General features: G+C 33.5%; 1 protein-coding gene across 4 annotated transcripts in view; it reads left to right on the plus strand.

Annotated features, from left to right (window-relative positions):
- The first annotated feature begins 1993 nt into the window (after window positions 1-1993).
- Dync2h1 (dynein cytoplasmic 2 heavy chain 1) overlaps window positions 1994-22298 on the plus strand; it is a 329197-nt gene continuing 308892 nt past the window's right edge. For all 4 annotated transcript variants that reach the window (XM_005329090.4, XM_078046934.1, XM_005329089.4 and 1 more), the window contains exons 1-12: window positions 1994-2358; window positions 6152-6322; window positions 6612-6741; window positions 8502-8620; window positions 9592-9736; window positions 10444-10676; window positions 13674-13808; window positions 13916-14029; window positions 14143-14254; window positions 14601-14725; window positions 18769-18944; window positions 21046-21241. In XM_005329090.4, coding sequence (XP_005329147.1) covers window positions 2164-2358; window positions 6152-6322; window positions 6612-6741; window positions 8502-8620; window positions 9592-9736; window positions 10444-10676; window positions 13674-13808; window positions 13916-14029; window positions 14143-14254; window positions 14601-14725; window positions 18769-18944; window positions 21046-21241 — 1851 coding nt within the window. In that variant the 5' untranslated portion in view covers window positions 1994-2163. The remainder of the gene's footprint in view (window positions 2359-6151; window positions 6323-6611; window positions 6742-8501; window positions 8621-9591; window positions 9737-10443; window positions 10677-13673; window positions 13809-13915; window positions 14030-14142; window positions 14255-14600; window positions 14726-18768; window positions 18945-21045; window positions 21242-22298) is intronic.

Consider the following 22298-nt stretch of genomic DNA (forward strand, 5'->3'; position numbering starts at 1 on the left):
AAAATCTCTCTCCTCAAGGGATTTACATGTCAAATGGAATTTTCATGTTTCTTGAGGTCTGGGTTAAACTTGGGCCATAATGTTCATTGTAGAGTGAGAAGTTCTGTATCCATATAGCCATTTATGTTTTCTAAAATTCTTTTTAGCTACCCAGTTACCTTGGGTTCCTATTTTGATTTTTTTTCCCATCTAGTGTTCCCACTTCGCTGTTTGGATTTTTCCCATCCAGTTTTAGACTCATATCTCCCATCTTATGGGTGTTTCTTGAGAATTTAAATTCATTTACTTTTGTAATTGGGAGAAGTTCAGTTTCCTTTCATTGGGACTCCCAAATCTTAGTCAAGGTGTTCAGCAGATAAAAGTCCATCCTTCTACTTCTAGAATAATAGAATTGGAGGAGAAAGTTGTGATTATAGAGGGTAAATAAAAAAATCTGTATATAATTATGTACCCTAGGAAGACAGCTCAGATCAGTGCTAAGATGATGCTTAAAGACTAGACCAAAAACTATGTAAGAGCAGGGATTGTTTCCAGGGCCTGCTTCAGTGCTAGGATATAGTAGCATATACTAAGTATTTTTATAAGAAAAGTGTTTAACTGAGAACATCTTTGATGAATGTACTGACTGAAAAAACTCAACAGTTTAGTAATTTGTAGTGATGCTGTTATGTGATGGAGGCCTTCTGGGAAATAGAGGCAGTGTGAAGACCTGCGCTTCAAATCCCATTTCTTGTGATGAAGTCAGAAAGATTTCAGATATGCTGCCCAGAGTAACAGGCGTGAGTTTAATGAAGGGATATGAAATGGGAAAGGACCCCGTCTAGGGAGAGAGTGGGTCCTCTCCAAGAGGGAGAGAGAAAGCCTCTCCTGCACTCCAGTTTTATTAGGGATCCCAGAAAAGTTTCCAGAGAGTCCCACCCAGGTCACCCAGGTCTACCTCTTGACTTTTAACTGTGGTCAGCAAGGTAAACATCAGACTTTCAAGTTTCCACTGCCTTGACAACTCTGGGTCACTTTGGCTCATGCTGACAGTTTTAATTGGATTCTTAACCCTAAATTTTTACAGATTTTTATGGTTGAGAGGAATTATAATTAGCTCCTTGAGTTTTGAGATCTAGTCTGTGAAAAGGCACATAGAAGGCACCTCCTTCAGAGTAAACCAGGGTCCTCCTATAGACATTATCTCTGGTCTGCATTTCTTCTGCCAATAACAGGTAGTTTGCTGAGGAATGTGAGGTAGCCTGTCCGCTTAAGCCAGGCAGGGCTGCGGGTAAATTGCTTCTTGAAAAAGAAAGCATGTGGGCGTCAGCACAGTGGGTCCAGTTTATAGAATTATTGTCTTAACCTAGAGTTCCCACCATTCTTAGGTGGCTGTCCCCTTTCAATGCCATGAGGAGGAAAATGAAGCCTGCTTTCATTTCTGAATTTTTCTTCAGTGTTTGTTTTTACTTGTTATTAAATAAAGCAACAGTTATCATTGTATATTTTGGCAATTTTATAAGCAGAGTTGTTATAGGGTTATTATTGAAATTTTCTGAAATTTAGATAAAAATAAATAAAGCAGGAAATTAACTAGCATAGACATTAACATTGTTTTGGCCTTTCATTATCACCCTCTCTAAAAAGTGATTTTTAAATAATGATCTTATAAAATCCTCACTTGGTTGAAAGATAGTATTTCTTCATTTTACATAGATGGAAATGAGGGGACAGAGGTTTGCTAATGGATGCACGTGGAAAGGGAGTACGAGAATCCAGCTCTTAAATCCAGGTTATGCTGCTGCACATTCAAGCTGGATGTACCTCTTCTGATTGTGCATTATAAGAAATCGGTAGGAAGAATAAAAGGTATTTTTCAGTCAATACAAACTTGCCGGAACCTTTCATACTCCATTATCACCGAGATCAGCTAAGGAACTTGGAAATAGTCGATCACCTCTAAGAGCTTTGCGTGCGTCCGACCGACACAAAAACGTCCGCTGCGTGCCGCCGTAGCGCTCCGTCGCTATAGCGACCGCCCCGGCAACCGCGAAGCTCTGAGATCCTTGGGCCCACTCCGAGTTTTGAGTAGAGCTCTGCTCTTCCCTTCCCTTTCCCTCCCGCCTGGTTTCTTTTTCCTTCCCTTTCCCGCCAGCCCTCTTCCCTGTCCCTCTATCCAAAATCATGGCGGCCGGGATTCCGGACGTTCGGAAGCTCTTCATTTTCACTACTACCCAGAATTACTTCGGGCTGGTGTTGGAATCCTGGGACCAGCCATTGCTGTCCAACTGTCTTGAAATCAACAACTTCTTGGATGATGGAAACCAGATGCTCCTCAGGGTGCAGCGGTCCGATGCTGGATTCTCCTTTTCCAACACGGTACGGGCTCCTTGCACCCCTGCCTAACCTCCCTTTACGTACCCGGGCTCCACCAGAGGGATGGATGGTCGACCGCTCGTCAGCCCTACTCACAGATCCTCGTCTGGAGCCCAAGTCTGTCTCCGCCTGCCTAGCCTTGGAATTAGCCACTTTTGGACCGGTACTTAGTACTTCAGCATGTAGTTTCCAAGCCTGCATCCCGCCTGACAGAAGGAGGTTCCCTGTCCACACAGCGGAATAGAAATAATTAGATATATTTTAAAAAATTATTTATTTTGTACCAGGGGTTGGACCCAGTGGCCCTTAACCACGGAGCCACATCCGCACCCCTTTTTATTTTCTATTTTTGAGACAGGGTCTCACAAAGTTGCTGAGACTTGCTTTGAACTCAGGATCCTCCTACTTCAGCCTCCGAGCCTCTAGGATGATAGGCGCGTGCCACTGCTGCCAGGCTAGAAAGAATTATATATATATATAGTGTGTGTGTGTGTGTGTGTGTGTGTGTGTGTGTGTGTGTGTGTTTCCTTTCTCTCTCTCTCTTTTGTTTTTGACATGCCCTTTACCCAGTTGCTGAGGTTTGTCTGGAATTTGCGTTCCTCCAGACTCATCCTTGAAAGTAGCTGGGACTGCAGCCTCTCACTGCCCTCCTGATTCTCTTTTCCTAAATTTCATTTTAAATTATTTATGTTTTGGTAAAGGGATTGAACTCAGGAGCTTTAACCGCTGAGCCACATTCTCATTATTTTTTGAGACGGGATCTGGATAAGTTCCTGAGGCTGGCTTTGAACTTTTCATCCTCCTGCCTCAGCCTTTTGAGGTGTTAGGATTAGAGGCTTCCAGCTTTTTCTATTTTTTTTTTTTTTTTAGTTGTTGGACACAGTTCCTTCCTTCCTTCCTTCCTTCCTTCCTTCCTTCCTTCCTTCCTTCCTTCCTTCCTTCCTCCCTCCCTCCCTCCCTCCCTCCCTCCCTCCCTCCCTCCCTTCCTCCCTCCCTCCCTCTCTTCCCTCTCTCTCTCTGGAAGAACAGCACATTATTTATTTTGATTTGTTTTTCTCCTCCCTTTTTCCCGTTTTCCCCTTTGAGGCAAATTCTGGTATTTTTTTTTTTTTTCTATTTGTGCACTGACCTTAGTTAGCACTGCCTGAGGGAAAAATTAGTTAGGAATTAATCTTTGAAATATGATTTGATATATTCCAAGATAAAGTTTAAATTTCTTTTTTGATGTACACATGGTTTTGATTTACTTTTTGCCCTGCTCCCTCTACTGGCAGGATTGCTTAAAAATGGTTACATTTGCAATCAAAACTCATAAACCTCCAATAAAAATGTAAGATAATTGCCTGACAAAATGAAAGGGGTTAAGCAAATAGATGAAAATTGACAAAACAGACATATTTTCAACCCCTTCCTTTTGTGTTCAGTCTTATCGTTAGGTCTAACAGAATATTTGACACTCAGCAAATATTTGGTCCATTTTTGTAGAATGATTGAATCATTCACTGTATTCACTATAAATCTTATTCTTGAGTTTAATTCTATTCAATAAACATTTGTTTTGAACTTAAAATATGCAAGGTGTTTTGCCGGGCCTGGTGGATTTACAAAATATATAAAAAGGATAGATAATTGTAACTAATGTTTATTTTCACTTTACTCTTCGTCAGGCATTGTAAGCATTTCATATGTATTATTGCATTTAATCTCCATAAGACAATAAGATTGGAACTATTCTTATATTATGACTGAGGAAAGCAAGGCACAAAGGTTGTATCCCAAGTGTTAACTGTTCTGCTTCTCTAATACTACAATTCAGAATAGGGTCACTGCTTCTGCCTCCCAGAGCCTCGCTTTAATGGTTTAGGATAACATATATTTAGTAAATTATAAAACCATGGCAACTCTTGTGAATGCCTTTTAAGATTCAGATGGAATGCAGTGGGAAAGATGGGAAGATTTTCAGTTTGTGAAAATGTATCTTGTGTTGGGATTTGAAAGTTGAAGCTATCACATTTTAAGTTAAAGCTTATACAGGTAGAACTTAGCAGTGTATCTTGCTATTTTTAGTCATATACCAAACTACAATTTTTAGTCATATTTGAGAATATTTTGTTATGTGTGAGAATTAGCATGATGTAATAAGTTAATGTCAACAAATATTTATTGAGTGCCTTCTCAAGGTCTGACATAGCCTTAGGTGTTAGGGATAAAGCCATGAACACAGAGTCCTGACTTCAAGGAGTAACACTGGAATGAACCATGGGTTAAATACACAGATATGTAATGTAATGTTATTTTTATTATTAATACATTAATACATTCTGTTAAGATAAAAATAATATTTTAATAGTGATGGGGAGGGGCAGGGAACTGCATTAAAATAAAGTAGAAGGAAATACCTCTCTGAATAAGTGACTTTTAAAGTGATATTTGATGAGTTGTAGACAGGCGTAAGTTCTGTTCTAAGTTAAAAAAACAAAAAACAAAAAAAAAACCTGTAAATACCAAAGCCTTGAGTTGGGTCTCAGCTTGGTTTCAAGGGGCAGGAAAAAAAAAAAAAAAAAGAAAATCCATGGTGATGGCTTAAGTCTCATGTATACATTAGACTTAGGCTGGAATTTGAAAAGTTGAAGTTATCACTTAAAGGGCAGTGTGTGAGATAGGACATGGATTGGTAAACTACTTACTGTATTGGGTTAGATAATATTTTAGGCTTAGTAGGCTATAAGTTCTTTCTTTCAACTATGACTCGGCCATTATAGTGTGAAAACAGTCATGTAATAAACTGTGTAGTAAGCAATGTAAATGAATGAGTATGACTATTTTCTAATAAAACTTTATTTATGAACACTGATTGATATTTGAAATTCACATAATTTTCATGTGTCAAGAGAGAAGAGAGTTTGAGAAATATATTAATACAAGTAAAGTGTCAGTTCCTTTCCAGTGATTAAAAATTGTAATAATTAAGGTAAAAATGGCATGAAATTAATTTATCTATAAATTAATTTTTATATACAACAGTAACCTTGTTTGAAAGCTTTTTAGTGCATAGACTTCTCTTCCTAGAAAAAGAAATGAGAATAACTCAGAAAATATGTATCTAATGCCAAAACTTCTTTTGAGTTGGCAAAACTCTTCTTGGCTAATGAACTAATTATTATAAACTGTCCTATTTTAAATAAGATTGCTTTAGTGAATTTTGATTAAACTCACCTGGTTCCAATTTTAAATAACCTTAACTATATGACAGTTTAATAAAAAAGTGTGATGCTCAAACTCTTTAAGGAAAATATTTTGGTTAAAGCAAAGATGATTTTAGGAGATAAATAAGTTTATTTTGGCAATTTTGAGTACGTGTTATATATATTAAATCATATATTAAATATAATTTCAAAAGAAACTTTAAAATTGCTTTTTCCAGGTGACAAGATCATTAACATTTCTTTTACAGACTTTATTGTGATGGTAAGAGAAGTACACTACTCATCATTGTGTACCTTGGGCATCCAACTTTGATCTTTAGTATTCTTGAGTCTGGCTGGAGTAGAATAGTTAGTAGTGTATGTCAACAATATATAGTGTCAACCTATTATAACAGCTTTATAATATAATCACATGTAAGTGGAGATCCATTTTTTAAACTCAGGTATTCTTAAGGATCAGAAATAGATTGGTTTAGTATATTTATTTTTACAGTAACTATTTTTCCATGTGGTAGAATATTTTAGAGCAACATTTCTTTCAAATATTGAATTTGATGATGATAACATTTAACAATTGTTTATCACTTTAGATTGATTTTGGTGACACAAAAGATAAGGTGCTGGTTTTTTTCAAGCTTCGACCTGAAGTAATTACAGATGAGAATCTACATACTAACATTCTTGTTTCATCTATGTTGGAGTCTCCTATTAATTCCCTATACCAAGCAGTACGGCATGTATTTGCACCAGTGTTGTTAAAGGTGGGTAAAGTAGCTATGTAACTATTTATTTATTTATTGTTTTTTACTTATGTATTTGGATAAATGTGTATGTAAACATAAGCATTTATTTAATTTTCTATTAATGTAGTTAATATTTTAGTTTTTAAATTGAAGTTTTTCTTTTGCTGTGCTGGAGAGCAAATTTAGGGCTAAACTATCTTAAATTCTAATTTTAAAGTAAACTTTGTTGACAAATAGACTCTGTTTCAGGAAGCCAATGTGATTGGGAATACTTGATCAATGGTTGCTCTTATATATTTTTCTATAGGATCAGGAATGGAGCAGAAACTTTGATCCCAAACTTCAGAATCTTTTGAGTGAACTAGAAGCTGGGTTGGGTGTAGTTCTACGAAGATCAGACTTATCAAAATTGAAACTTAAGGAAGATGATATAAGAGGTATATAACAATATATAATGTTTTATGTTCATAAATCATTTATCAAAGTAACTATGATATAATTATCTCTGTTTACTCAAAGAAAGGGCAAAATGGTTATTTTGTTAGTACATTGCTAAATGAACATATTTCTTCACAGATTGTTTTTCATGTTTTTATAATTTCTCTTAGCATAAATTTTATTTAAATAAAAAGATTTATATGGATATGGAGAAGACAGAAGTATATTTCTTAACAATATGCAATTTATGAAAATAGAAAATGTGGTTGATTCTCATTATTTGCAGTAGTTATGTCTTATAAAGTCACAGTGAAGACTAAATTAGTGAATTCTGAACCATTGCTTCCAGGGAAAATAGAGGATAAAGTTCCTTCAGGCCTTTTGTCACAACAGTTTGTCATCTGATCAATACCTAACCTTATTCTTGGTTTTGTTTTGTTTTTGGTACTAGGTATTTAACCCAGGGATGCTTAACCACTGAGACACATTCCCAGCCATTTTTTAAATTTTTGTATTGAGACAGGATCTTGCTTTAGGGCCTCACTAAGTTGCTGAGGCTGGCTTTGAACTTGCAGTCTTCCTGTGTCAGTCTCTCAAGTTGCTGGGATTACAAGTGTGTGCCTCTCTGTCCAGCAATACTTAACCTTATTTTTTATGTGTTTCTATATGAAGACACTTTCATTTAATATTGTGATTAATATTGTCTTCATGACCAACATTATAATAGATGCCTGAAGGAAGCTTACTAATGCAAATATATTTTCTGTAAGGAACCTCACAACTTTCTTGTGGTTGGGAATATTGGACAGAATTTTAGCACTATGCTTGGGGATCATTTTAAGCCATGAAATCAGTAAAATCTTAAAAATCTAAAAAATATGGTGTTAAATAGTCTGCAAAAAGGACATTTGTTTATAGAATGAGATGGGAAGCAAGAAGGTAGACTGTTACATTGTTTGACCTCAGCTGGGAACAGGTATGTCAGGAGACAAATTTTTGCTGCTGTAATATATAATATGCAAATAATGAGTACCAACTAATTGTATACCTTGCATTATTAGACCTACCTTCAACTTTTATTTTAAAATGTATTTTATCTGAGGGTATCTAATTGTCATTTCATTGTGGCTATACATAAATTACTATTCATATGAATAATTAATATTAAATTCATAATATACAAATAATTATTTTAAAATATGGGGAGCAGTTTTATATTTTGCTTGTAGTATATGCTTTTGAAAACTCAAAGTCTCAGATAGGATAGTGCATTTACTTCCAGCTTCAGGTTAGAAAAGTAAAAATTATTCAATTAATTGGAAAATTTAAAGTCAAAATTCAAATAACACTATTTTGTTTATAATTTGAAATTAAATTAAAAACAGTTATTGATTAAATTTTAATTATTTTCATTTGGATGGAATTTAAGAGTGTGAATGGTACTGGAATTAGATTTAGGAATATGCATTGGAGAAGCAAGCTCATTGACACAAGATGCAGAATGTTTGTATAGATAGGAATGGTTTACAAAAGTGTGCAGGAATCATTCTGAACAACAAACTCAACAAATATTATGTGACATGCAAATTTGGGTTCTAAAGTGGATTTATCTACTATTATCTGATAGAATTTGTATATTTTCAAGCGTATAGGAAATGTGCATGTATCTAGATATAACCAAAATTAGCAAATGAATCAAATAATTTTCTGGATTTTCATTTTCCGTTGAAAATTTCTTTTTCCTTCTTTACTTTCATAGGTATTCTTACACCAAGTGATGAGTTCCAGTTTTGGATAGAACAAGCTCATCGTGGAAATAAACAAATTAGTAAAGAAAGAGCCAATTATTTTAAAGAATTATTTGAATCAATTGCAAGAGTATGTGATTCATACATAGTTATCTATTAGGCTTCTTATAAAAGTATTTTAGGATTGAGTTCTTACTATTTTTCTGTTTTAAAATCTCCTTGATGATTGTGAATAAAATGTGTACTTCACACATAACAAAGTTTACTTGAGGTGTATTTAAAATGAGGAAAACTTAGAAATACAAATCATATAAAACAAAAAAAGTTAAATTCTTATCTCTAGAAATATCTTCTCAAATACAAAATTGCTTTCCTACAGGTACTTAGCATGAAACAAAAACTTAATATAGTTCAGAGGTTTATGTGCATAGAGGTGATATATTCTTTTGAAATAATATTCACTTTACTCAAATTAACATTTTCAAAATGACCTGAATTATGATAAATATCTTAGTTTTATGCTTATTTGATTGATTATTCCTTGCTGTATCTTCATGGAGATTAAATATATAATTTTGACTGCAAAAAGTGTATTTTGAATATAAATTTTTATAGCAATTTTCTACTTGTTTCACTGTTATTTCAATAATATCATCTTGGTGGTCTGTTTGAAATAATTTTAAGCTTTTTTTGGAAACAATGATAAAATATAGAATGATAAATATTATACCATTTTTGTATTGTTACCACAATATTATGCAATATAAAAAATAACAGTAAAAATGTGAACTACAATGGGTAGTGTGCATATGAAGGTAAGGCTATGTGAACTGGGAATATAAGTAAATGAATCTAAATTTTAAAAAAATTAGGTCAAGGGTATAAATAGTGACTAGACTTTATTATTTTATCTTTTGGCTTTCATAAAATTTATGTATATGGAGGGTATTTCCATAAATAAGTAATTATCATGGTAGAAAATGAGAAAACCCTATGGCAAATGTTCGAGTTTTAGCAGTTGAAAAAGTCTGGGATCATTTGACTGTATTACTCAAGTTATAGATATGATTATGTTAAAAAATTACCACATTTTTGTTTTAGGAGTTTTATAACTTGGACAATCTATCATTACTGGAAGTTGTTGACTTGGTGGAGACAACTCGTGATGTTGTAGATGATGTGTGGAGACAAACAGAACACGATCCTTATCCTGAGTCACGAATGTTACATCTTTTAGATATCATAGGTATTAGTACAGAAATGAACTTTTGGAAGCTTGTCTTATTTTCTTTTTTTCCTTTAAACTCCAACTTAAAAATGTTCCTAATGTAATATAATAATTGCTACTTAAAGTAATTCTTAAAGCAAATCATTTAGAATTACATAGATGTGTGTATATTGCTGGTAACTCAAATCTTTTGTCAAATTCATTGACCATTAATAGAACTAAATTATATAGGTCTTCAATATTTATGCATTTATATTCTACATTTTCAACTGAACTGAAAAAAATAATAAAAATATATTGATTTATATGTGTCAATGTTAAATTTTTGACCTAGAAAAAATCCTTTTTATTATTATACTAAGGAATAACAGATAAGTACATTGAAGGTGAATGTACAAAAATATTTATTGCAATACTATTTGTAATATGAGTAGGAAAATAGCAATTGGGAGTTATTTATATAATACTATTTCCATACAGTAAGCTCTGCGGCCTTGCAAAAACTGAATGTACATCTCTGCACTTGGAAGGTGTACACAATTCATTGAAAGATGCAGAAATGCAAACTGATGTGTGTGTGTGTTTTAAACAATATGTTATTGACAGTGTTAGTATAAGGGTGTTCTTGTGGTTTTCATAAAGTCTTTGTTAATTTGTGTATTTTTAAAATTTTGTCAAAAGCATGCATTTTATTTCCATTAAAATTTTGATTTATGTTTTACTAGGTGGTTCATTTGGAAGGTTTGTTCAGAAAAAGCTGGGAACTTTGAACCTATGGGAAGATCCTTATTATCTTGTGAAAGAAAATCTGAAAGCTGGTATTTCAATTTGTGAACAGTGGGTGATAGTCTGTAATCATCTAACAGGTCAAGTTTGGCAGCGCTTTGTTCCTCATCCATGGAAAAATGAAAAATATTTCCCAGAAACACTTGATAAACTTGGCAAACGCCTTGAAGAGGTATCTATTTGATTATATGTTTCTTTGTCTTTAAGAACAAAGTGGGTCTTTACTTGTTTGTGAATGTATTTTATATTTAATAAGTACTATACCTCTGATAGAAATTATTTATAGTTTTGAGAAAGGATAGGAGTTAAAGTTCATGTGGGATAATTTATGGCATAGTATTAGGTGCACAGTAGGCACTAAGTGCTAGTTTACGTCTTTCTTTTTTTGAGGTGTGTGTGACAAGTGAACATTGCTAGTCGTGAAATTCTGTTTTGTTCTTTGTTATAAAGAAAATAATCCCCTTCTCTTTCTGTGGAAGCTCTCAGACATTGTCTTTGCTATTGCAATTATTTTTATATATGGACCTTTTTAATAGGTGGTACTCTTGTTTGCAACAGCTGCCAATTACATAAGTTATGAGTTTCAGTATAGAATTTACCTGTGTACCTTCAAGGGACAGGCAAAATGAAATTATCTGAATATTGTAAGGCTGACTTCACCCCCCTCTTGTTTCGGGAAATCATAGTTCTTTGTTCATTTTTTTAATGTTTTTCATTTTGGAATAATTTAAACACACACAAAGGTAAAATAGTATAATGAATGCTTAGGTGTCAGTTACTCAGAATAATTACTGACATTATTCACTCTTTATCTCATCTTTGTCTTGCTTTCTGTGTGCACCTCCCTTTTTTTATGCTGGAATATTTTAAAGCCAAAATATATGTTGCTATCATAAGATATAAGCACAATTACCATTATTCCACCCAACAAAGTGACAGTAGTTTCTTACTATAATTTCGTATTTAGTCATTGTTCATTTATCCTGATTCTTTCAGAATTTTGTTTTATTTTGGATATTGGGGTTTAAATGAACTCAGGGGCACTCAACCACTGAGCCACATCCCCAGCCCTATTTTGCATTTTATTTACAGACAGGGTCTCACTAGTTGCTTAAATGGCTTGATTTTGCTGAGGCTGACTTTGAACTTTCAATCCTCCTATCTTAGCCTCTTGAGCTGCTGGTGCCACTGCACTCAGCTCAGAAATTTTTTTTTTTAATAATTGGTTTATTTAAATCAGGTTAATAACAAGCTCCATGTATTGCACACCTGTGCTGAGTTTCTTTTAATTTATTACAGTTTTTCCTATGTGTTTTGTTATGCAATGCAGTACTCCCATCTTTAGGATTTGTGTTTTTATATTGTGCTATTTATCATGTTTCTGATTCTCCCATTTTTCTAACTAATAAGTTAGCTATAAAGGCTTGATTAGGTTCACTCTCCAGCACTCCCCCTCCCCACCAAAAAAAGAGCCTTGATTAAAGATTTTTTTTCAAGAGTATTTCAAAGGTAGTTCTGTATAGTTTTTATGAATTCCATCCAGAGGCATGTAGTGTCTAGTGAGGTTGAGTTTACTCTGTGGGTTCAGGTATGATCTGCCTCATGGATTACAATCCTCTGCATCAACTTCTTAATGTTTTTAGCATCCTTTGGAAATTATGAAGTGTTGTAAAATGGCTGTTTTCTATATCAGTCATTCTTTTTGCCCGCCCTTCCTTCCTTCCTTCCTTCCTTCCTTCCTTCCTTCCTTCCTTCCTTCCTTCCTTCCTTCCTTCCTTCCTTCCTTCCTTCCTTCCTGTTCTCCTCCTCCTCCTCCTCCTCCTCCTTTTTCTTCCTTTTTTGTCTTTCTTTCTTCTTCTTCTTCTTCTTTTTTTTTTTTTTGTACTGGGGATTGAACCCAGGGGTGCTTAACTACTTAGTCACATCCCCAGAACTTTTTTTTATATTTTATTTAGAGACAGGGTCTCACTGAGTTACTTAGGGCCTTGCTTAGTTGCTGAGTCTGGTTTTGAACTTGTGGTTGTCCTGTCTTAGCCTCTCAAGTCACTGGGATTACAGGCATGTGCCACTTTGCCTGGCTCTTTCTGCAATTTCTAGTGATTATTATTTTTCTGTAAAGTAGAATTTTCCCCATCAACTTTTTAGTTCCCTGAAATATAGTTTGCATAGCAATGGAAGGATAGACATTTGCTTCTTTCTTTTTATTTATCATTCTTTCAAACATTGAGTAGTAGGTTAGTGTCATTGTAAGTTTCATAGGAGCAAAGAAATTGTTTTGGTAGTATCATGAATTCATGGATTTTTAATATTTTATTGTTTCAGAACACTAATTATTCCCAAATTATTCCATCTTTGGGCAGTAAGTACCCCCTTAATTTGGGCAATGAGTGCCCCTTTCAAGTTGGCTTCTGTGGCTCTGCTATTTCATTCATAATAACTTCAAGACCCTGAAAATGTTCCAGCCCAGCCCATTTTGTATATTTTCTGTATTACATCTGCAATTAATTAGCCATTTTTCCAAGAAGACTGGTTCTTTTTACTAGGAAATGATATTTAGCAATGATCTGATTGGGGAAGTGCTGTTACTTAGTTATTATTGCTTTTAGGCTATGTAGACAGAATTGTTGAAGATTTTTTAAGCAAAAAAATAATACATCATGAGTCTATGCTCATTTCCAACTCAAATGGAATATTTTAGTGTTTTATTTAATCTTTTTGATTGTTAGCAGATATTTTAAACTCAAAATACAACAATATTTGTTTTTCATCTATATGTTAACTATAAATAGTAAGGTTGGTAACACTGATTTCATAATTAGAAGTGCAGTTTGTTGTAGAATAATGAAAATTAGAAGTTTCTACTATTTTCAGAACAGATTCTTAAAAGTTCACTTAAATGAGCCTTAAACAGAGTTTATAAATATCTAGATCTTATACATTTTCTCCAAACTTGAGCACTTGATTGATGTTTGTATGATGCTGTAATTATGTCTTTGAGCATCACTTTGATATTGATGAGTTGTAATTCTCAGGATTATGGTTTCAGATTCGTTCATTTCAGAGAACCTATTTTAAAGAAATTATTGCCTAATATATTTAGATTTTAGACATATTTATACAGTTTTTTTTATTTAAGTAAATTTTGTTGTTTTAATATTTTATGTTTTAGGTCTTGGCTGTTAGAACAATTCATGAGAAGCTTCTCTATTTTTTACCTGCCAGTGAAGAGAACATTGTATGCCTGTCTCGAGTATTTGAACCTTTCACTGGCCTGAATCCTGTGCAATATAATCCATATACTGAGGTTGATTTTATATATATATGTATATGTTTATATGATTTTCTGAATTTGTTCTTTTTAAAGGTTGATTTTTAAAATATGAAATTTAACAATATTGTTAATTTGTTTAGCCTTTATGGAAAGCTGCAGTGTCTCAATATGAAAAAATTATTGCACCTGCAGAACAAAAAATAGCAGGAAAATTGAAAAATTATATTTCAGAAATTCAAGATAGCCCACAGCAGGTAAAATATTGAAATATTTTACTTTTAATGTTTTTCTTAAGCCATTTTAGGAGATATATGAATTTACTAAGTTGATCAATGGGGATGAACATACACTTACTTTGTTTTGTTAGCTTCTTCAAGCATTTCTGAAATATAAAGAGTTGGTGAAGCGTCCAACTATAAGCAAAGAATTGATGTTGGAAAGAGAAACTTTATTGGCAAGACTTGTGGACTCGGTTAAAGGTAAAGGTTTTCCACAGATTATAGTGTTTTCTTGAAAACATATTTTTGTAGACTACATTTTTCTTTATTGTATACCATTTAAGATTAACACTATCTATTCTGAACATTTTTATTTATGCTGAAGATTAATTTATTAATTTCTGTTATAAGTAACAGATTTTTTGAATTAACAGGTTATTTTCTTTTTCTGTTGATTATACTTGATTCATGAAAAGGTCCTTGAGTGTAAGGACCAACTCTTACTGTTTTCTATACACAATATTTGACATAGTGCTTGGTACATTGAAAATATTTAGGAAATCTTTGTTAAGCTTGTGTAATCATTCATTTGATTTAATTTTTATAGATTTTCGATTAGACTTTGAGAATCGGTGTCGAGGAGTTCCTGGTGATGCATCTGGACCACTTTCAGGCAAAAATCTTTCAGAGGTTGTCAATAATATTGTTTGGGTTCGTCAGTTGGAATTGAAGGTATTTGTCTCAATAAAAGCTGAAGAATGCAGTTAAGATGAAGTAACTTAAGGCATACATGTAGTAGGCTGTCAAAAACTGTAGCAATAACAATCCCTGTTTTCTGTGGTATATCCATCTAATTTTCATGTGAAATGTTTGAAAGTGTGCAGAGATGATTCTAATGGTACTATTCTTTCTTTCTATAAAGACAATTGTCAAATCATTTATAATTCCAATTGCATTTGCTTCAGACAAGTGTCTTTAAAACATTATTCAAGAGAAGAGCATCCCTTACATAGCATTAAAAAATATGATTGCAAAATTTTGGTAGTCTAACTGCAAATATGTTTTTATTACTACATTACTTTAAGTTGAAAGTTAAAGAAAAGGTGAAAAGTAATTATAGTGACATCATTTTATAAATTTAGAGGGTATTTGAATATTATTCAAGCTGTCCTTAGATTATTATAGACCTACTAATTAGTATATTGTATGGTGTCTTGCATTTGACTCATATAGTAAATATTAATTGAGTAGTCTATGATTAGGGGTAAAAGGACCTAATGTAATGTTATAAAAGCTAGTATTTTTTTAATAGAGTTTTTTTTCATTTTTAAGATTTGTTCTAATTAGTTATACATGACAGTAGAATGCATTTTGTCATACATAAATGGAGTGTAACTTCTCATTCTTCTGATTGTAGATGATGTAGAATCACACTGGTTGTGTAATCATATATGTACATAGGGTAATAATGTCTGAGTCATTCTACTATCTTTCTTACCTTGATACCCCCTCCCCTGCCTTCATTCCCCTCTACCTAATCCAAAGTTCCTCTACCTGCCCCCTCCCACCCCCATTGTGAGTTAGCAACCACATATCAGAGAAAACATTTGGTCTTTGTTTTTTTGGGATTGGCTTATTTTGCTTAGCGTGATATTGTCCAGTTCCATTCATTTACCTGCAAATGCCATAATTTCACTCTTCTTTAAGCCTGAGTAGTATTCCATTGTGTATATATACCACATTTTCTTTATCCATTTATCTGTTGAAGGACATCTAGGTTGATTCCATACTTTGGCTATTGTGAATTGAGCTGCTATAAACATTGATGTGGCTGCATTACTATAGTATGCTGATTTTAAGTCCTTTGAGTATAAACTGAGGAGTGGGATAACTGGGTCAAATGGTGATTTCATTCCAAGTTTTCTTTTTTAAATTGCTTTTATTTTTAAATACATAACAGTGGAATGCATCACAATTCTTATTACACATATAGAACACAATTTTTCATATCTCTGTATATAAAGTATGTTCTCATCAATTTATGTCTTCATACATGTACTTTGGATAATGTTGTCCATCACATTCCACCATCATTGCTAACTCCCTCCCCGCTCCCTTCCCCTCTCATCCCTCTGCCCTATCTAGAGTTTGTCTATTCCTTCCATGCTCCCTCTCCCTACCCCACTGATTCAGTCACCTTATATCAGAGAAAACATTCGCCATTTGTTTTTTTGGGATTGGCTAACTTCACTTAGCATTATCTTCTCCAACTGCATCCATTTACCTGAAAATGCCATGATTTTACTCTTTTATTGCTGAGTAATATTCCATTGTGTATATATGCCATATTTTTTAATCTATTCATCTACTGAAGGGCATTTAGGTTGGTTCCACAGTTTAGCTATTGTGAATTGTGCTGCTATAAATTTTGATGTAGCTGTGTCCCTGTAGTATGTATGCTGTTTTTAAGTCCTTTGGGTATACACTGAGAAGAGGGATAGCTGGGTCAAATGGTGGTTCCATTCCCAGATTTCCAAGGAAATCTCCATACTGCTTTCCATATTGATTGCACCAATTTGCAGTCCCACCAGCAGTGTATGAGTGTGCCTTTTCCCTCATATCCTCGCTAACACTTATTGTTGTTTGTCTTCATAATAGCTACCATACTGACTGGAGGGAAATGGTATTGTAGAGTAGTTTTGAGTTGCATTTCTCTAATTTCTAGAGATGATGAGCATTTTTTCATATATTTGTTGATTGATTGAATTTCCTCTTCTGAGAAGTGTCTGTTCATGTCCTTGGCCCATTTATTGATTGGGTTATTTGTTTTTTTGGTGCTTAGCTTTTTGAGTTCTTTATATACCCTAGTGATTAGTGCTCTATCTCATGTGTGAGGGGTAAAAACTTGCTTCCAAGATGTAGGCTCTCTATTCACCTCACAGATTGTTTCTTTTGCTGAGAAGAAACTTTTTAGTTTGAGCCTATCCTATTTATTGATTCTTGGTTTTAATTCTTGCGCTATAGGAGTCTTGTTAAGGAAGTTGGGGCATAATCCCATATAATGAAGATTAGGGCCTACTTTTTTTCTATTAGACGGAGAGTCTCTGATTTAATTCCTAGGTCCTTGATCCACTTTGAGTTGAATTTTGTGTATGGTGAGAGATAGGGGCTTAATTTTATTTTGTTGCATATGGATTTCCAGTTTTCCCAGCACCATATGTTGAAGAGGCTATCTTTTCTCCAATGCATGTTTTTGGGGCCTTTGTCTAATATGACATAATTATAATTTTGTGGGTTAGACTCTGTGTCCTCTGTTCTGTACAATGGCCAGAGCAATTAGACAGACGAAAGAAATTAAAGGGATATGTATGGTAAAAGAAGAACTTGAATTAGCACTGTTTGCTGACAATATGATTCTATACCTAAAGACCAAAAAAAGCTCCACCAGAAAACTTCTAGAACTAGTAAATGAATTCAGCAAAGTAGCAGGTTATAAAATCAACACCCATAAATCAAAGGCCCTTCTGTATATCAGTGACAAATCCTCTGAGAGGGAAATGAGGAAAACTACCCCATTTACAATAGCCTCAAAAAAAACCCCAAAAAAACAAAAAAAAACAAAACCAAAACTTGGGAATCAATGAAAGAGGTGAAAGATCTAAACAATGAAAACTACAGAGCCCTAAAAAAAGAAATCAAAGAAGACCTTAGAAGATGGAAGGATCTACCTTGCTCTTGGATAGGCAGAATTAATATTATCAAAATGACCATACTACCAAAAGCACTATCCAGATTTAATGCAATTCCAATCAAAATCCCAATGGCATTCCTCATAGAAATAGAAAAAGCAATCATGACATTCATCTGGAAAAATAAGAGACCCAGAATAACTAAAGCAATCCTTAGCAGGAAGAGTGAAGCAGGTGGCATCACTATACCAGACTTTAAACTATACTACAGATCAATAGTAACAAAAACAGCATGGTACTGGCAACAAAACAGACCCGTAGACCAATGATACAGAATAGAGGACACAGAGACTAATCATTCCAAGTTTTCTGAGGAATCTTCATACTGCTTTCCATAATGGTTGCACCAGTTGTTTTCCCACCAGCAATGTATGGGTATACCTTTTCCCCCACATCCTCATTAACATTTATTGTTACTTGTATGCTTGATAATTGCCATTCTGATGGGAGTGAGATGAAATCTCAGTGTAGTTGTAATTTGCATTTTTCTAGTTGCAAGTGATGTTGAACATTCAAAAAAAAAACTTTTTAGTTGTTGGACCTTTATTTTATTTATTTATATGCGGTGATGAGAATTAAACCCAGTAAGCGCTCTACCACTGAGCTACAACTTTAACCTGATGTTGAACATTTTTTCATAAGTATATTGACCAATTGTATATCTTCTTCTGTGAAGTGTCTATTCAGTTCCTTAGCCCATTTATTGATTAGATTATTATTATTATTTTTTGGTGTTGAGTTTTTTGAGTTCTTTAGATATCCTGGAGATTTTGACTTTCCTTTATTTTACCCTTCAAATTCTGACTTGAATGGGCTATCCTCTTGTGTTTTGGTTATAAGGTTGTATCGTTCAGAAGTATGGTAGGATTGATATTCTTATGTTCTCTGACAAATGTTTTGTTTTAGTGTTTACAGATGAAAGGGAAACTGATTTCTGAATCACAGATCAGAGAAGTGAGCTCCTTATTTTATGCTAATTTTGTTAGGATATAAATGATATATATCTCTGTAATTTGACTTTTTAAGGTAGATGATACTATCAAGATTGCAGAGGCTCTTTTGTCTGACCTGTCAGGATTTCGATCTTTCCATCGAAGTGCTGAAGATCTCTTAGACCAGTTTAAACTATATGAACAAGAACAATTTGATGATTGGTCCAGGGAAATTCAGTCAGGTTTGTCTGATTCCAGATCTGGTCTGTGGTAAGTATAAATATACTAAACTGTAAAATCTAAAACCATATATCATTGATTCAAACAGCAAGATGGAGTTAATCCATTAGCCTTTTCCTGTTCTTAATTTTGATGTTCTTTTAATTTCTTTTGTTAGAAGATTGGAAACTTTGATGATATAATTTAGTTTGACCACCTGCTTTCCATTTGTTTCTAATGTCTTTTCTCTAGAATTGCAAATTCCTATTTGGGAATTAGCTTTCTCTCTCCTTTTTTCCCCATTGTTTCATATATACTTTTCTTCCCTTTTGGCACTAATATTGCACATACACTGTGTACATACACACACATTGTCTTTAAACTGTAAATAACATTTTTATTATTATATTTTTTTGCGGTATTGGGGATTGAACACAGGGATATTTAACCAATGAGCTACATCCCCAGCCCTTTTTAAAAAAAATTTATTTTTATTTTTAAGTTTTGAGACAGATTGTTGCTAAACTGATGAAGCTGCCTTGGACTTGCAATTCTTTTGTCTCAGTTTCCTAGGTTAACAGGGACCACAGGAACTTGCCCCATGCCTGACCACATCTTTTTTTTTTTTTTTTTTTAATATTTTTTCAGTTGTTGATGGACCTTTATTTTATTTATTCTTATGTGGTGCTGAAAATTGAACCCAGTGCCACACACATGCTAGGCAACTTTTCTATCATTGAGCCACAACCCCAGCCCTGGATCACATCTTTTTAAAAGTAACTCTGTGCAGGGAATGTAGCTCAGTTATAGAGCACTTGTATAATATGCATGAGGGTTCAATCCCTAGTAGTCCAAAAAAGTTAAAAATAAAAATGAAATGAAAAATAAAAGTAACTTTATCCACAATATAAAATTTTGTTTATTTCATCTATACTGATACAGAGGATAATTAGGCCAAAAGTGTGCTTCTTAAATTAAATTAATTTTTTTCTTTTCTAAAAATTCTGACTCTACAGGAATATTGTAGGAACCAAAGGGTTCTAGGGCATAATGGTTACAACTTGGTGGTAATTTAACTTTTTCCCTTCATAATTTGAGCCTAAAACATGAGAATTTCTTTAATCCTCCCCTCCCCCTGCAAAGTGTTTCTTCAGTCAATTAATTTGGGAATATTTGCATAGTTTTATTACTGTAGTTCTAGTGGTGATTCATTTTGTATGGTAACCTACCAAGAATCTGAAATCTGCTGTAGAAAAGCTTGTTTAACTTTTTTCAAACTATTTCTTATTTGGTAATGAAACTCCTCTTCTCCTGCCTTTATTTTGGTGTTAAATCTGTATTGTCCCATGGAATCATCTGCATGTTGTTGAACACATTTTTGAAATGCTGATTTGTACAAACTAATTTTGAAGATCAGTCCTGAATACAGACAGAAAGAATCACTATTATAGTTTTCTGACAGGCTTTCTGTGTGTAAAGCAAAATTTGGTTTAACTCATCATTTTAAAAATAAGTATCTACTTTGTATTATACTTTGTTGCGTCTGATGTTAATTAGGAGGAATAGATTTCTTCTTTGCTTTTCCAAAGTATGTTACTTTTTTAAGACTTTGTGAAAGAATGTGCATTATATAAATCTACTTCTAAAAGAAATATGATGAAAACATAATACCTTATGTTTAATTTAACTCATCATTTTCACAATTCCATGATGACTTGAGTACTCACAAGTAATATTTGCCACAGACAAAATATAATTCTTAGTGAAACAACGGGTAGAAGAATGAAACATTTAAATGTCTATACTCTTACTATTTAGATTTATTTTATCATTGATCCTTAGAGAATAAATAAAAACCTTTCTTTAATTGTAGATATGTCATTTTTGAGTCTTAGTTGACTGTTAAGGGATGGATTTTTCTGACTTTAAACTTTAACATTTAAAATATTAAAGTGTTGATATATTTTGGATTCTATACTTTATTTCCAAAGTCTGGATTGATAGTGTGTGAAAAACAAACATACAAGCTGTAATTAAAGTTTTTTTTTTTTAACTTTACTACTAGACTTAGAGAGAAGTAAAACCTATTGTGTATTTCATTAGTCAAGAGTGAGAACATGAAACTTAAAAGATTATTCCTTTTTTTTTATAGTATTGAGGCTAATAGTCGAATTATGGAATTGGATCCTAGCGATGGATCATTGAAAGTGCATTATTCCGATCGTTTGGTGATTCTTCTAAGAGAAGTTCGTCAGCTTTCTGCCCTTGGCTTTGTTATTCCTGCCAAAATACAGCAAGTTGCGAACATTGCACAGAAATTCTGCAAGCAAGCAATTATTCTTAAACAAGTATGAAATTATATTTTTGAAAGCATGGCTATTCTCTGAGTTCATTGTATTAAACTAGAATGCAATAAAGTCTTCATTTTCTACTTTTGATTTTTTTAGGTTAATTGAATAGCATTATTAACTTGTGAAATTATGGCTTGCTGAATGATTATTTTACACAATTTGCTTTATAACCTATATAGGAATTTGTTAATTTAATTTGTTCTTCTTTTCATTCTAAAAACATTTAGAAAAGTAGAATATTGTTATTTTTCCCTCTTTTTTTATGTTATTTGCAAAATTTTTAAAGGACCTTCCAATTAGAGTCCTCTGATTGCCTTCTGGGGGCAGATTATTGGAGAATTCTCAGGTTAATAGATTGTTCTTTGTTTCTAGCCATTTCTTTAGCACCATCATGTCATTTATATGTTTAAGATCAATATTATCACCTCATTGTCTATCTCCTCAGCATGGCAGATGAGGCCTTTCTTAATCACATCCCAACTAACTTATTAGTTTGGCACTGCCTATATTCTCCCCTATTGTGTATTCTATGTGTGTTAGTCAACTTCTGTCATTATAACAAATACCTGAGATAATTAATATATATAGAGAAAAGGTTTGTTTTGGCTCATAGTTTGAAAGTTCCAGTCTATGATTGGTTGGTTCCTTGCTTTTGGGCCTGTGGTGTGGCAGCATATCATGGTGGGAACATGAGGTGGAGCAAAACTACTTACCTCATGACCTTAAAGCAAAAAAGATAGCGGGGACATAGCAAGGGCATCACATAGTTCCCTTCAATGGCATACTCTTGTTTACCTAAACACCTCCCACTGGTCCCCACCTTTTAAAGAATTTACCATTTCCCAGTAGTACCTTTCTGGGGACCAAACCTTTAAGACATGGAGCTTTGGGGGGCATTTAAATCTAAATGTAGTACTATACTTTGGTAATATGAAACTTGGCCTTTCTCTGAGCATGTTTCCATGCACTAAAATCTGTCCTCTCTCATTGAAAAACCCAGTGTCATTGTTCAGTTTCCAACTTAAGTTACTTTCTCTATTGTGTGTTCTTTTAG

This window comes from Ictidomys tridecemlineatus, chromosome 4, assembly GCF_052094955.1.
Source record: "Ictidomys tridecemlineatus isolate mIctTri1 chromosome 4, mIctTri1.hap1, whole genome shotgun sequence".
Taxonomy (NCBI): domain Eukaryota; kingdom Metazoa; phylum Chordata; class Mammalia; order Rodentia; family Sciuridae; genus Ictidomys; species Ictidomys tridecemlineatus.